Source organism: Cyprinus carpio, chromosome B23, assembly GCF_018340385.1.
Source record: "Cyprinus carpio isolate SPL01 chromosome B23, ASM1834038v1, whole genome shotgun sequence".
In the NCBI taxonomy this organism is placed as follows: domain Eukaryota; kingdom Metazoa; phylum Chordata; class Actinopteri; order Cypriniformes; family Cyprinidae; genus Cyprinus; species Cyprinus carpio.
The window spans coordinates 5,190,158-5,205,155 of NC_056619.1; the positions used below are offsets into that span (position 1 = coordinate 5,190,158).

At 35.7% G+C, this 14,998-nt stretch overlaps 1 protein-coding gene across 7 annotated transcripts in view; it reads left to right on the plus strand.

Annotated features, from left to right (window-relative positions):
* utrn (utrophin) overlaps window positions 1–14,998 on the plus strand; it is a 178,772-nt gene that overhangs the window by 111,606 nt on the left and 52,168 nt on the right. For all 7 annotated transcript variants that reach the window (XM_042751343.1, XM_042751348.1, XM_042751347.1 and 4 more), the window contains 4 exons: window positions 6,306–6,367; window positions 8,678–8,752; window positions 10,719–10,920; window positions 12,666–12,751. In XM_042751343.1, coding sequence (XP_042607277.1) covers window positions 6,306–6,367; window positions 8,678–8,752; window positions 10,719–10,920; window positions 12,666–12,751 — 425 coding nt within the window. The remainder of the gene's footprint in view (window positions 1–6,305; window positions 6,368–8,677; window positions 8,753–10,718; window positions 10,921–12,665; window positions 12,752–14,998) is intronic.

Consider the following 14,998-nt stretch of genomic DNA (forward strand, 5'->3'; position numbering starts at 1 on the left):
AGAAATATTATTACAATTTAAATGAACTGTTTTCTGTGTGAATACATTTTTAAATGTAATGTATTCCTGTGATCAAAGCTGAATTTTCAGCATCATTACTCTAGTCTTCAGTGTCACATGATCTTCAGAAATCATTCTAATATGCTGATTTGATGCTCAAGAAACAATTGTGTTTATTATCAGTGTTGCAAACAGTTGTGCTGCTTCATATTTTTGTGGAAACCACAATATATATATAGTATATATTTCAGGATTCTTTGTTGAGAAGGAAGTTTATTTCAAATGAATTTACTGTCAATTTTGATTAATTTAATGCATCCTTGCTAATAAATAAATAAATAAATCTTAAAAATGGAAGAAAACAACTAGATCTTGGCCTGATCTAGGACCCCAGGGTCACAGTGGAGATCAGGTTCTGTATCACAACTCTCATTTGTCATGTAAAAAACAGTCAAATTCAAGCCACCGTGACAAGCAGGATTTATTCAGTAAATTCAAGTGTGACCTCCATGGAGCTTTTAATATGACAAAAAACAAACAAACAAAAAAAAACCTTTCCTGTTGATCTTGAAAACTTGAAGCTGTTTTTTTTTTAAAAAACTGGACATTTCCAGTCTAAGATTTCAGAAAAAAAAAGATGCTTTTTGAAAATACATGTCTATAAAACTCTGCCATAAAAATATTCAATTGTGTTAAATTTCAAATGTTTAATATTCAAGTTAAAAAAAAATCAAATTCAGAACTATGTTAAATGCCATGTAATATACAGTTTTGTTAAATGACACTTGTCAATAATTCAAATTTACACAATACAAATTCAGTGAGTTTTGTCCTATTATAAGCTCCATAGACCTCACAACGTCTCTGCAGACTATAGGCAGTTCCCTCAGTTACAGCTCCTTTGCCCGAATACATTGTCCCTTCAGCTGAGTGCCCATTGAGCCCCAAGAGAGAAAGACTGTTGCTTACAGCAGCATCCTGACAATGAGCCGGCTTGGAAATCAGCCAGACGTGGAGGAGGATAAATGACATCTGAATTAAGATGGAAAAAATTAATAGTGACCTAGAGAGCAAAAAACAAAAAACAGAATAGACTTTATGGAAATTCAACATGGCATCTGTGGTGTTTATTAAAATGCATGGTTTACTACAGTTATTAGTCACTAAACTGTGATGCTGAATTGTGCCGAACAGATTGTTCCAGATCAGCAGTGTGTTTGAGTTTTGTAGTTGAGAAAAGGAGATGAAAGGGGCCTGTAAAAGCAGAAACAGACAAAAGCAGCCGTGTGTGTTCAGGGCAGCAGGTGTGTTGTGACGAATGCCCGGTAGCTGAACTTCTCTTCTCTGACAGTCCCCATATGGCTGTGCATATATGAATACAGCAGAGATGCTTTCTTTCTCATCGTTTCATTTCCGGAGGGAATCTCTCTTACATTTGCAGAAAGCCTTGTGTGAGGCTGCTCGAAGCTCTCTGTGCTCTTACATCTAGAGCTGATCTCCAGAACAAACGTTTGGTTCTCTGTGCAATGCGTCCTTGCGGCTCATTGATCTTCCTGTTCTGAGGCAGCAGCAATTAGCAAAGCGTATTGGTCTTCCTAATTAAAAGTCACTGGCTCTCGGCACCCTGGTAATTGTGAGGGAAAGCCCTTAGCCGTCTGAAGTCAGAGGTCAGTGTGGAGGGCGTTCTGCGGGACCATGACAGACTGATTTACCCATCAAACGGCTTTAAAGAAAAGAGACTTGAGACAAAACAGCCACAAATAAGGTGTTTGTGCACTTTAGTAAAACACCTTTAAGTGGATCAAAAAGTGAAAAATGAACCAGTTCTCTTTGCATTCACACTGTTCCTGGCCTTAAATCTGATTTCAGATCTCTTTTGTTCATTTAGTAATGTCCATGTCTCACTCTTTTTTGTTTATTTGTTTAATGAACAGTAGAACATTATTCTGCTTAGTGCATGGAACCATACCTAACAAATAAATTAATGAAATGATTGGGTTATTATTTTAATAGTATTATATTAACATTAATATTATATTAAAATAATTATTTAAATGGTGCATGTATTCAAATCTATTTACTCTTTTATGTTAGAAGTAAAACAGATATGTGAATCGAATGCACCTTATACCGTGAAACTTGTTTGTATTGATGATGATGATGATTATGATGATGATATTATCTGTTCATCTGGAGTTTTGCTTTGCTTGGCTTTTTGTTTTGCTTTGCCTTGCTTTTACTTAATTTTATATAAGCTAAAATTCTTGCGACTCACAAGAGCAAAGTACTGCCTCTTCTCCACCGAAACACACAAACTTACACTAACACACACAAATACTTATGCTGACTCAAATAATCAAACATTAATTGTGTGTGTGTGTGTGTGTGTGTGTGTGTGTGTGTGTGTGTGTGGGTTGAAATGAGCTGAGATGTCATGTCAAGTGGAGATGATGTCTCACATTTCAGACCTCATAAAAGAAAAAAAAATGCCAGTTGAGACAGTGAGAGACCAAAATAAAGAAAATGTATTTTATCTACAAAGTATTTTGTCAAAAAGCATATTTCTGTAATTTTAAAGACTGTTTTGTGAATATAATGAGTTGGGTAGGGTTCGTGTTTATTCATCAGAGTGTGTTCAGAGACTCGCTCCCTGGACTTCAGAGAGAGAGCGAGAAGAGTGTGTGTGTGTGTGTGTGTGTGTGCGTGTGAGATGAGAGAGCAGCATCTAATCCTGTAAGCAGCTCAGCGCTCTCAGTGAAACCCCTCTCACATCCTGTGCTGTAAACCTCTGACTGCTGCTCAGGATGCAGAATGTAACCAAGCAGTTATTTTGTTTGTTCTTTATTTAATTATTTATATATATCATATATATTTTTTCAGGTCTTTAAACATTTACTCCAACTCTCTAAAATTTGGGGTGAGTTTTGAGGGGAAAAAAATTCATCAAAAGTGACAGTAATGATGCTTCAAAAGATTTATATTTCAAATAAATTTTGTTCTGTTGAACTGTTGAACACACACACAGAGACACACACACAAATATCAGCATTCACAATAATCAGAAATGTTTCTTGAGCAGCAAATCATCATATTAGAATGATTTTTGAAGGATCATGTGATAGTGATGCTGAAAATGCAGCTTTGTATCACAGAAATATATTCACATAGAAAAAAGTTAGTTTAAATGATAATAACATTTCAAAATATTACTGATTTACTGTCTTTTGTTCAAATAAATGCAGCCTTGGTGAGCTTAATAAACATTTTTCATAAACAATGTTTTAAAATCTTTCCAACCCCAGGCATTTAAATGTTGTGTAAGTAGTAGTATTTCATTCCAGCACTTGCAATGAAATGGCTTGTGGAAAGCACAGCCTTAAAAATGTAATGTGGTTGTACCACAGTATTTTGATGTATACCATGTAAATATTACATTTACATTTAGTCATTTAGCAGACGCTTTTATCCAAAGCGACTTAAAAATGAGGACAATGGAAGCAATCAAAATCAACAAAAGAGCAATGATACGCTATAATAAGTCTCAGTTAGCTTAACGCAGTCCACATAGCAAGGTTTTTTTTTTTTTATTAAATAATAATTAAAAAGAAAACATGAAAAAATAGAGCAAGCTAGTATTAGAGGCCTATTTACGTCATTAGGCTGCCTCTTTTCAGAAAAGTAATCAAAAGTAAGCATTTACAAGAATTCAAACCTCGCAAACAATGATTGAACAATGAAAGTCAACTTTTTTATATAATTTTATAATGGTTACTTAAGACTGACTATAGCGAGAGCAAACGACTCTGAACATGACTGCAGAAGTAACTCAATTAGACCTCTCTGAACGAAAATAATGAACAAGCATATCTAGTAGTGAACGAACTGAATGAACGAAGTATATCTTTTTTCTGATCATCAAAACCACTGTTCACAAGGATTCATTAACAAAAGACATTCACTTGTCAGTGTATTGATAGTGAACCGAGTTAAAAGAATGGAGTCATTAAGATGAATCCAAAAATAAATAGATTGACAGTAATAAAGCCTATTTTATGCAGGTATTGTTTATGGTTGCTGGAAATACTGTGTGTTCATCTGTTCATTATCAGTATATTTTGGTATTAGTCGTCCAGCGATAGCAGCGGAGCGGAGAGGACCTCCATCAACATGTGAACGAGTCATAAATGAGATGATGAGATTCACTCAACACCTGCTGGCAGCCTCTGTCCCAGCATGCCTCGGGATCTGCCTGTCTGTCTCTGCTAAACTTGCTTGCAAAGCTGCTGTCTGCCTCAAGATCAGAACTACTCCAGACATTATTCAGCATGAGATTTCCAGTGGTTAATTCTTAAAGAAAGACTTCATGCAAAAATGGAAATTGTCATGCCATGCCATCCCAAATATGTGACTTTCTTGACTTTCTGTTAGCTTTAGATTTCAGAAATAATATTAGCTCTGTAGGTTCAATGAAAGTGAGTGGTGACTGACTTTGAAGCTCCTAAAAGCTTCATGCAGGCAACATTTAAATAATCCATATGACTCACGAAAACACATCCTCTGAAGCCATCTAATCAGTTTTGGGCTTAGAACGGACCAAAATGTAACTTATTTTATAAATCTCGACATCTGCAGTAATTTTAGCAAACATTTCAAGCTTGATTACCTTTCCATGCACCGTCTAGCTCTGCTCATGCATCAAACACTAAGACTTGCTAAGCATTGAATTATCATGAGCCAACAATAGCAAGCTGTACAATGAAAGAACAGTAGTGTTCATTTTGTTTTTTCTTAACCAATAGCAAAGGGTCCCCAATAAGTGTGTTCCAGCTTTACTTAAAAGTGCTGTATGTAATTTCTTGACTGTACTAAAGTATAAAACGAACATAATGCAGCTGTTTGCAGATATTTAGGAAACATGGTAAGTTTATGTAGCCTATTTGTTTCTCTGAAAAACAGTCCTTCAGCTAGTTATACTGCTTTGAATCGTGTTCCATGACAGAATGTCTGCTTTTGTTTTGGTCTGTCTGACTCCGCCCACTGCCAGTTCAGCTAATAGTATTAGGACACCTCAGGTTGCCAGTTGGCAGAAAACACAGTGTATTCCACAATGGAAGCCTGCAGACAATGCCTACCCAATCGAAAAAAAAATATATATATTATTAAACACGTAAATAAAACACAGATAAATCTTCTTGCAGTGTTCGACTCGTTGCCTTGTTGCGTTCATCCTGTTGTGTGTCCTCAACCTGGCAACCCGTGTGAGTGTCTGGACTGCAGTACCCGTTTCAACCAGAATTTGAGAATAGTGATTATGCTGATTATTATTGGATAGAGAGTGGCATGTCAGCATTGTTTAGCAATTGTTTAGGATTTCTGAAGAAGGTTGTTCTTGGCAAACACATTGCTAGGATGATCTGTGTGGTGATGGTATATACTGACCAAAGTCCCTGTGATATTCTTGTCTAAAGATATGGTTCTAGACTCTAATTTTGACTGTTTTATCATCTGTCAGGCAAACATTTCCAGTCAGATTTATATGAGTAGTAGTTTCCTATGAAACTCAGTTGTTTTCCTCCACAGGGTGCTGAATCCCATATTGAGCTCATTTAAATCACTGAGGGATTTTAGCTATTTGTTTTGATTTTGTGTACAATATTGCCATCTGAGACCAAATTTGTAGCGGATTTCTGTTGTCAAAGAGCAGAATCACAAGTCGTTTTTCGCCCAGTGTGATGTTCTCTGACAAATCTTAAGCTGAAAGTATACTTCCTTCTCCAGCTCACAGACCATCTGTGTGGGGGAAAAAAGCTCAAGGATATGAAATGTTAAAAGCTTAAGGCTTTGAATGATTGAAAGTGAATCATTTGAGACATAAATATTAATATTAAAACTTGTAAAAATAATTAAAAAAAAAATCTTTTTTATTTTACTATAAAATTACAAAAGTAATATAATTCTTGTAAAAAAAATGGATTAAAAAATAGATAAAGAGAGGAAAAAAATAAGGAAAGAAAATAATAAATCAAATAATCACAGTATAATGAAGTAAATAAATATAAAGGAGAGGGGAGAAAGAAAAAAAATAATTGTACAAATCAATTTGGTACGTCTAAGGGGTTAAATTGTGTAAAAAGTTTGGGAATCACTGACTTGAGAGATTCGAAATTTGTTGTTATCAAAATGTTGTAATTCTTTTTATACAAATGGAAAATTAGCACAAACACACACAATAACAGCAGACAGTGTGAGTTGTGTGGGTGCAGAGACCAGAGAGTCATATTGTCCCTCTCCGTTCTCTTCTGCAGTCATCAGAGTCAGACGACGTGCTGGGACCATCCCAAGATGACCGAGCTCTATCATTCTCTCTGTAAGTGACACACACACACATACACAGATGTGCTGAGAACAGCTCAACTCTCACCAAAATCCACAGCTCAATAAATACTGGACAGCATCTGTCCACAGAGGCCTGCTGTCGGTGGAGGTGTGTGTCTGTGTTTGCAGGAAACCTCCAGACACACACACATGTTATCTCTGGAGATGTTTTTTTGTGTTTGCACTGTCCCTTTCTCTCTCTCTCTCTCTCTCTTCTCCTCTCTCTCCGCTCTCTCTCTCTCTCTCTACACTCTCACACACACACACACACACACACACACCACCACACTCACACACTAAACTCTCTCTCTCTCTCTCTCTCTCTCTCTCACTCACACACACACACACACACACACTCTCTCTCTCTCTCTCACACACACACACACTCACACACTCTCTCTCTCATCTCTCAGTCCTCTCTCTCTCTTCTCTCTTCACACACACACGTCACACTCACAGAACTCTCACACACACACACACTCACACTCTCTCACTCTCTCTCTCTCTCTCTCTCTCACCACACACACACCACACACACACACTCACTGGCCTCACACTCTCTCGGGCAATCACTCTAACCTCTCTCTCACACACACACACACACACTCACACTCTCTCTAGGTTCTTCACACACACACACACTCACACTCTCTCTCTCCCCCCCCCCCCCCCTCATCCTTTCTCCCCTATCTCTCTTCTCTCTCTATCACACACACACAACACACACACACTCACACACTGCACCACACTCTAGCACACTCACACTCACACTCTCTCGTGCACTCACTCTAACTCTCTCTCACACACACACACATTAGGTGTTATTAAGTAACAATTAAGATGATAAATAAATAAATGTTGGTTCATAATAAATTGGCTAATTAACTAAAACTTTAAATGTTAAAGTATTAGGGTATGTAGAAATGAACATTTTAATATTGATTGTAATAATGTAAATGTATTCTTCATTGCTATTTCACGTTTGTTAATCACTAATAAAAACGGCTAGACCAGTTTTATTTTATTGTCATTGTTGATATTAAATGCATTTTATTTAGCTTTGATTTATTTTAAATTCAGTTTTAGTAAGAGTAATAATTTTGTAATATTTTAGTACTTCAACTTATTGGTAACACTATAAATAAGTTCCCATTACTTAACATTAGCTAATGCATTAACAATGAGCAGCACATTTGTTACAGTATTTATTAATCTTTGATAAAGTAAATTAAGAAAAATACAGCTGTTCGTTGCTTGTTTATTTTCATTAAATAATAATAACAGATACAACTTTTGATTTTAATAAAGTATTAGTAAATGTTGAAATGATAATGTCTTTTTATAAGTCGGGTTCCTTCCGGTGGTCCCGCTTGTAGGTCGTGGCCATCATATTTTTATATATATATATATATATAGAGAGAGAGAGAGAGAGAGAGAGAGAGAGATTTTTTTTGTCTAATATATATAAATATATAGATATAAAATGTATAATATATGTTTAGAAATGTATTTGTATTTTATTTCAGTAAATGAAAGCAATTGTAATAGTTTTAGTTAACAAAAACAATTTTTTAACAAAAACTAGTTATTTGTATTTATTTATTTATTTATTTATTTATTTATTGACAATTATTTGTAATTTGAATCATTTCAGAGTCAGTCAGATTTTGGGCCAGGATAGGTAGTCTAATTGTGATGCTAATTCTGTGCTACCAATGCTAATACACACTTTCATTAAATATGTTTACATGTACAACAAAGCACTTATAGCTATAAAATAACACTAGAAAAGATTTTGAAATTAGCATACAAATGATCTTCAGTCTGTCAAGCATGATGTGCGTGCACAAGACAAGCACTTACAGCTGACAGAAAAGTCAAAGTGTATCAATCATATTTGACCTTTTTCTAACAAGAACCCAGTTCAACCTGTTAGATGACCTTTACATCGTGAAGACTTGTTAACTGGTGTAAGAACATGCTTGTCAACACATTCGTTAACACAGACCCTTTATTTATTTATTTTACTTGTTTTTGAAATATTCCCTGCAGTTGAAAGGGAAAAAAAACCCTGTTTATAACGCTGTTGTCAAGGACAGATTGTGTCAGATGGTGCACTATTTATGGATTTCACATGTCGCGAATCGTTAAAAATAACAGACTCAACAATTCATCTGTGAATCTAACATCTTTTTGAAAATTCCTATTCAGACTCAGTTCACAAGCAGTTCAGTTTACAGTCTCTATCATATAAACTTTTGTGTTTACTTTTTCTTATACTTTCTCTTCTTTTTCCCTTTAGCTGACCTCAACAACGTGCGCTTCTCCGCATACAGGACGGCTATGAAGATCCGCCGGCTACAGAAAGCCCTCTGCTGTAAGTGTGTGTGTGTGTTATATGATTAGAGCTGCATGCTTGCATCGTCTCACTCCATCGACTCAATTAACTCAGAGAGGCCCAATTAACAGCACAAAGAGAATGAGTGAGGAGTGTGTGTGTGTGTGCGTGATCTCTTCCTCTGCCTCCATGCCCCACGTCCTCTTCATTTGCATGTGTGTTTGTTTCTTGAGTTGTTAATTGGTCTCATTAAAAGTGTAAACAGGGAATATGGCTTCCATCGCTCCATCAAAGATGAATAGTGTTGATGGTTCAGACGCTGACAGCGTGTCCTAAAAGAGTGTGACAAGCTATAAAACTTCCATGTTAATCAGGATGTTTGCCCCAACCGGCTGTGACCGCTAACAAGACATTTTGCCAGTAGCTTAGTTTCTATTTTTGTAGCTCTGCCAAAAAAGAAAACCTCACGAAAAAATGCACTGCTTATTAAACATCAAATGCATTATGAACTCATTTCTGCAGCACTCTGTTGGCATGTATAACTTGAGTCCAGTGCTTCAGGTGCTGTTCAGGATGCAAGACAGTGTCTTTTACCTCAAAAACACACGCGTTTGACATATCACCTGACAATTACAAATATTTTATATGGAAAACATGAAAATCAAGCCTACCGTGATGAGTTTGGTGGATTTCTGACACTCACATTCGTTCTTGAAGACATGACTTGAAAGCGAACGTTGAAATTTAAGTTTTGGCATTAGAAGTTTATGTTGAGTTTTCTGTGAAAATTGTATTGCATTGCTTAATAAAAGACACATTCAGGAGTCTATTCTTTTTGTATAATATTCTAGTGATCGCTGCAATAATTTGTGTGTTGTCTGTAAATGATAGACTACATCAGATTAGACTTTGCAGTAGTGTAAGAGACCACTCTCATGAAATTGTACTTACAACCCCTTCTTGTCATGCGTAAGGAAAGAGCTTCAAGATTTAGTAGCATCTGAGATCTAAACTTTAGTAGCAAAAACACTGTTAGAGTTCAGTCCATTTCAGTGAGTCCTTCAAAACTCAAGTGATCACGAACATTGCTCAAAACTGTTCTCAAATGACATCTCTCTTAAATATTTTAAGAACATGGCTGTTGACGCCTGTATTGCTGCATAGTCACTTGGTGGTAAATATGCCCTTTAATGTGGTTTTAATGACTATTTAATTACTTATTGGTAATTTATGTCCTCAGTATTTCTCTTGTGCCTATGAGGGGACAGATCTTTTCTGACGCCCCAAAAATTGCTGTTACGAAGTCAGTCTACTAGAATATATAAATCTGTATTATTTTGTAAAAGCTTTGATTTGATTGCTTTATTTATGTGTTTTTTTTAATTACTCTTATTCTTTTTTAATTTTTCTCATGTAAAGCACCTCGAGGAAGCTACCTTTCAAGACTCATGCAAAAATAAATGTTATTTTTATTTTGCACCTACATAATTTAATTATATTTTTTCTTATTTAAAAAAAAACACAAGAACAAATGCATAAATAAAAATGTATTTTTTTAGCATTTACAGTTATTTAGTTGGCAGATACTTTTATCCTAAATGACTTCAAGCTGCACATTTCCTGCACATTTAATCAGTTCTTGCTTTCTTTGTGACTCGAACTCATGACTTTGGTGTTTTTCCTATGGGTTTTTATACAGTAGTTGGATTTCCAATATATGAGTAAAACAAGGACCGTGGTAAATATAAATTGAAGATGCATGGTCGTTTTGCTCTTCAACAGCCATACTGAAAATGCAAATTTGATTTTTATTAAGTATGTTTGTAATAAGTAACTACATAAAGCCACTGGGTTCTGAGTGAAAGGCCCCATTATGAAAACCCATGGGAAAGTCTCGAGGGAACCTGTAGTGAATTAATCACAGGCTGCAGCACTCCTGATTGATTTTGATGACGCATGATTTTGAGTTCAGTGAAGACCAACATTGTCTCTCTCTGTGTCTCAGTGGATCTGTTGGATCTGAGTGTGGCTCAGTCCATGTTCCAGCAGCACAAGTTGACGGTAAACTCCCAGCAGCTGACGGTTCCTGAGGTCATCAACTGCTTGACGTCTGTGTATGACGGACTGGAGCAGGAACACAAAGACCTGGTCAACGTCCCGCTGTGTGTGGACATGTGTCTTAACTGGCTGCTCAACGTCTACGACACGTATGTATTACATTCTTGTGCTGTCTCTACACCAAACATGTGGCATGTTATGACACAACGACACTTACATTAAAATCCTGCCGTTGTGTGCGCAGCTAGTGCCTAATGACGCATGTCTTTATCTGACGGACACTCTTAAAACTTATGTTTTGATTTTTAGAAATATTGTAAACTGATTGCTAAGACTTTATTCATTATCTATCTACTGTACATAACATCAAACTTACATCAAGTTAAGTTCAGGATGTCTTTGGCCTACTTATCACCTTACATTTCAAATTGTGCATATTATGGAAGCCACTTTCTGAAAAAAAAAAAAAAAACCTTTAGTTGCAACTATTTATGTTACAAATCTGTTGGGGGTTTTTTGCAACTGCGTGTTTACATATTGCATGATATAAACTCGCAATTGCGAGTCATAAAGTCAGAATTGTAATTGTAGTAATTCTGACCTTTTTCTTACAATTGCAGGTTTACATCTCACAATTTAGATTTTTTTCAGACATTTGCGAGTTTATATCATGCAATTCTGACTTTATTTCTCAGAATTGCGAGTTTAAATCTCACAATTCTGAATTTCCCCCACAGGATTGTGTGATTTAAACTCACAATTGCAAATTATAAAGTCAGAATAAACTTGTTTTAGATGAGTTTACATCTCACAATTCTGACTATTTCTTAGAATTTCAAGTTTATATCACGCAATTCTGAGAAAAAGAATTTATATCACAATTCTGATTATTTCTTAGAATTTCAAGTTTATAGCATGGAATCCTGAGAAAAAAATAATATATATCACAATTCTGATTATTTTTTTAAATTTCAAGTTTATATCACACAATTCTGAGAAAAAAAATGTATATCACAATTCTGACTATTTCTTAGAATGTCAAGTTTATATCACCTAATTCTGAGAAAAAATATTATATCTCGCAATTCTCTTTTTTTTTTTTTTTTTTAGAATTATGAGTTTACATCTCTAAATTCTGATGGACTGTCCAGCTTTTAATGTACAGAGAAAACTCTTTTATGAAGTGAACTCACTTAACGAGTTTCGTCAAATTTTGCCAGAAGTTTTAGAATTTTTATCACGGTAATGTAAAAAATCTTGTGTGATATAACTTGTGTTTGTTTGTTTGCTGTTTTTTTATTGTATTTGTTATACTTGTATTGTTTTTGCCATGAAAATAGCCTTTGATGCTTACATGGCATTAAATAAATATATATATACTTTACTATACTCTCAATTCTGACTATTTCTCACAATTGCTAGTTTTTATCTCACAATTCTAAGAAAAAAGTTAGAATTGTGAGTTTATATCTTGCAATTCTGAGAAAAAAAAAGTATAGAATTGTGTGATGAAAAAGTCGCAATTACTTTTTTTTATCAGTAGCAGAAACAGGTTTCCATAGCATATGCAGTTGTGTAAATATTAACATTAAATTTGTTTCACTATTCTGAATAATTTTATTTCAGTGCATTTCCATTGTAAATCAGGTGGGAGTCAAAGAAATCCCCTCATTTTGCTGAAGGCTCGCCTGGAGCTCACAGTTGATTGATGTGTTGTGTGTATTTTAGACACTCTCAAGCTCCGACCTTGGGTGCTTCCAATATGGATGCACTGTTATACAAACTAAACACTACTGAAGTGTATTCCCTAATCGATAATGGCAGATGTGTAGTATTGTCATGTGCTCTTTGCTGTCTTTTCCTCTTACCCACAGTGGTTTTTGTTTTGCCACAGGGGTCGCAGTGGGAAAATCCGAGTTTTGTCCATGAAGATTGGGCTGCTCTCTCTTTGTAAGGGTCACCTGGAGGAGAAATACAAATGTAAGCTCTTTTGCTCTTTTTCATAACAATTATAGAACCAAAAATAATAACAGACTATTGTCTTATGTTTTTATAACATCTTAACCAGACATGAACATCAAATGATAAATTTAGCATTGAATTTGAATAAAGCTGAAATGTAATGATTAAATGAAAATGTTGCCTCAACAACTGAAATAAAATAAATTGAAGTTGATGTGCTAAAATTACTAAAACTAAAATAAAATGAGAAGTAAATACTTCATAAAAACTAGTGATTATTACAAAATAAAAAACTAAATTAATTGAAAATTACATACTATTTAAACTTAAATAATCTTTAAAGCTAATAATAACGACTGCTATAATATTATCGAATCAAATACTGAAATAGCATTGTCACATTTTGTTATTCAGTCCACCACCTACTGTAAAATGTGTCCAAAAACTTGTATCACATATCTGTGTATTAAAATATAGCTGTTATGAGGTCCAAGGCTAAATGGAGGTTCATGCTGGTTGAGGTGTTTATGTATTTGCAGATCATTTGAATAACAGCATTGTTAGATGACATGTACAAATCTCAGCCGTATCCCTTTTAACTAACATGTTTGTGAAGCACCACAGCCACACACATGCTGCTCTTGCCTCTTTTTTCGGTCCTGTTTTGGTGCTTGTTCTAAAAGCACAGTCATCTGAACGAAGAACAGACTTGCACTCGTATTATGCCACTTCCTTACGTAATTGGGCTTTTTGCTCTTTTAAGTTCTGACTCATCTCAGGAGTCTTCAGTCCTCTGAGTGATCAGGACTCACAGTAGACGAATCCCTGCGCTGGTTAGTTTGCAGGCTGCAGCAGCGATTGTTCTCCGTGTCTGAAGTACCGTAGACAGACCAAAAAGGACGTACGGCGCTTGTTGAGATGGAAAACATGTTTTTTCCATTTTCGGTCAGCAGTTTGAGTTTCACTCGGTGCGGTCAGCACTTTGTAAAGCAGAGCTGAGTGACAGACAATCACAGATGGGGTTTGGTTTCTCCTGACGCTTGAGTTAACCACAAGCGCACCGTGAAATAGAGTCTTGTGGTGACTTCGTATGTGGTGTCTTGGAGTGAGAATAGAGTTTATTGAACTGCCTCTGTGCTCGCAAGGACAGAGGGCTGAAGTTTCAGCGCCTGTGTGTGTGTGTGTTGGTGTGTGTGTGTGTTGGTGTGTGTTTTGTGTTTGTGGTCTGTGGATGTGGCGTGTGTGGGGATAACAGGCCTTCGTGTGCAGATGGAGTCTGCTCTTCCCTCTGGCTAAATCAAGGTCATCTCCTCCTGAGACAAGGTCGACAATGATTGATAAATGAAAAATGTTGGCAAATGACTTTATCATATAATGACTAGGACTACTTTAGTTTTGCATGTTTAATGTATAATCTGTCCATTTGCTACTTGCATCTTAAAACCGTGTGCTAGATTAGAGGATTCGAATGCTCATATAGTAGGATTTGAGAGTGAACTGTCATCCTTGTTCTAGTATACTATGAAATGCGGTATTTCGGCACTGCATGGAACAACAGTATGTTTTATTCATATGGTTTAACAAAGAACTTTTAGAAAAGCTTTGACAGATGAGACGGCAACATATTTGTTTTTTTAATATATATGTAGTCTGGTATTTGTACAAAAATAAACAATGTTTACTTGAGAAATGGTAAGCAGATATAGCCTTTAGCATCATAAAAATAATAATAATAATAAAAATTCAATGTATTTTCCACATCATTCTGTGAAAGAATCTACAGATAAATTTCATTTTATACATTCTGTGCGGTAGAAAGTTAAACTAATTGACATCTATTTGTCTATCTAGCCGTCTGTCTGTCTTTCTGTCTGTATCTAGCTGTCTGTCTTTCTGTCTGTATCTAGCTGTCTGTCTGTATTTATTTGTCTGTCTGTCTGTCTGTCTGTCTCTCTGTATCTAGCTGTCTGTCTCTAGCTGTCTTTCTGTCTGTATCTAGCTGTCTGTCTTTCTGTCTGTATCTAGCTGTCTGTCTGTATTTATCTGTCTGTCTGTCTCTCTGTATCTAGCTGTCTGTCTGTATCTAGCTGTTTGTCTTTCTGTCTGTCTCTAGCTGTCTGTCTGTCTCTATCTGTCTGTCTGTATCTAGCTGTCTGTCTGTATTTATCTGTCTGTCTGTCTCTCTGTATCTAGCTGTCTGTCTGTATCTAGCTGTTTGTCTTTCTGTCTGTCTCTAGCTGTCTGTCTGTCTCTAGCTGTCTGTCT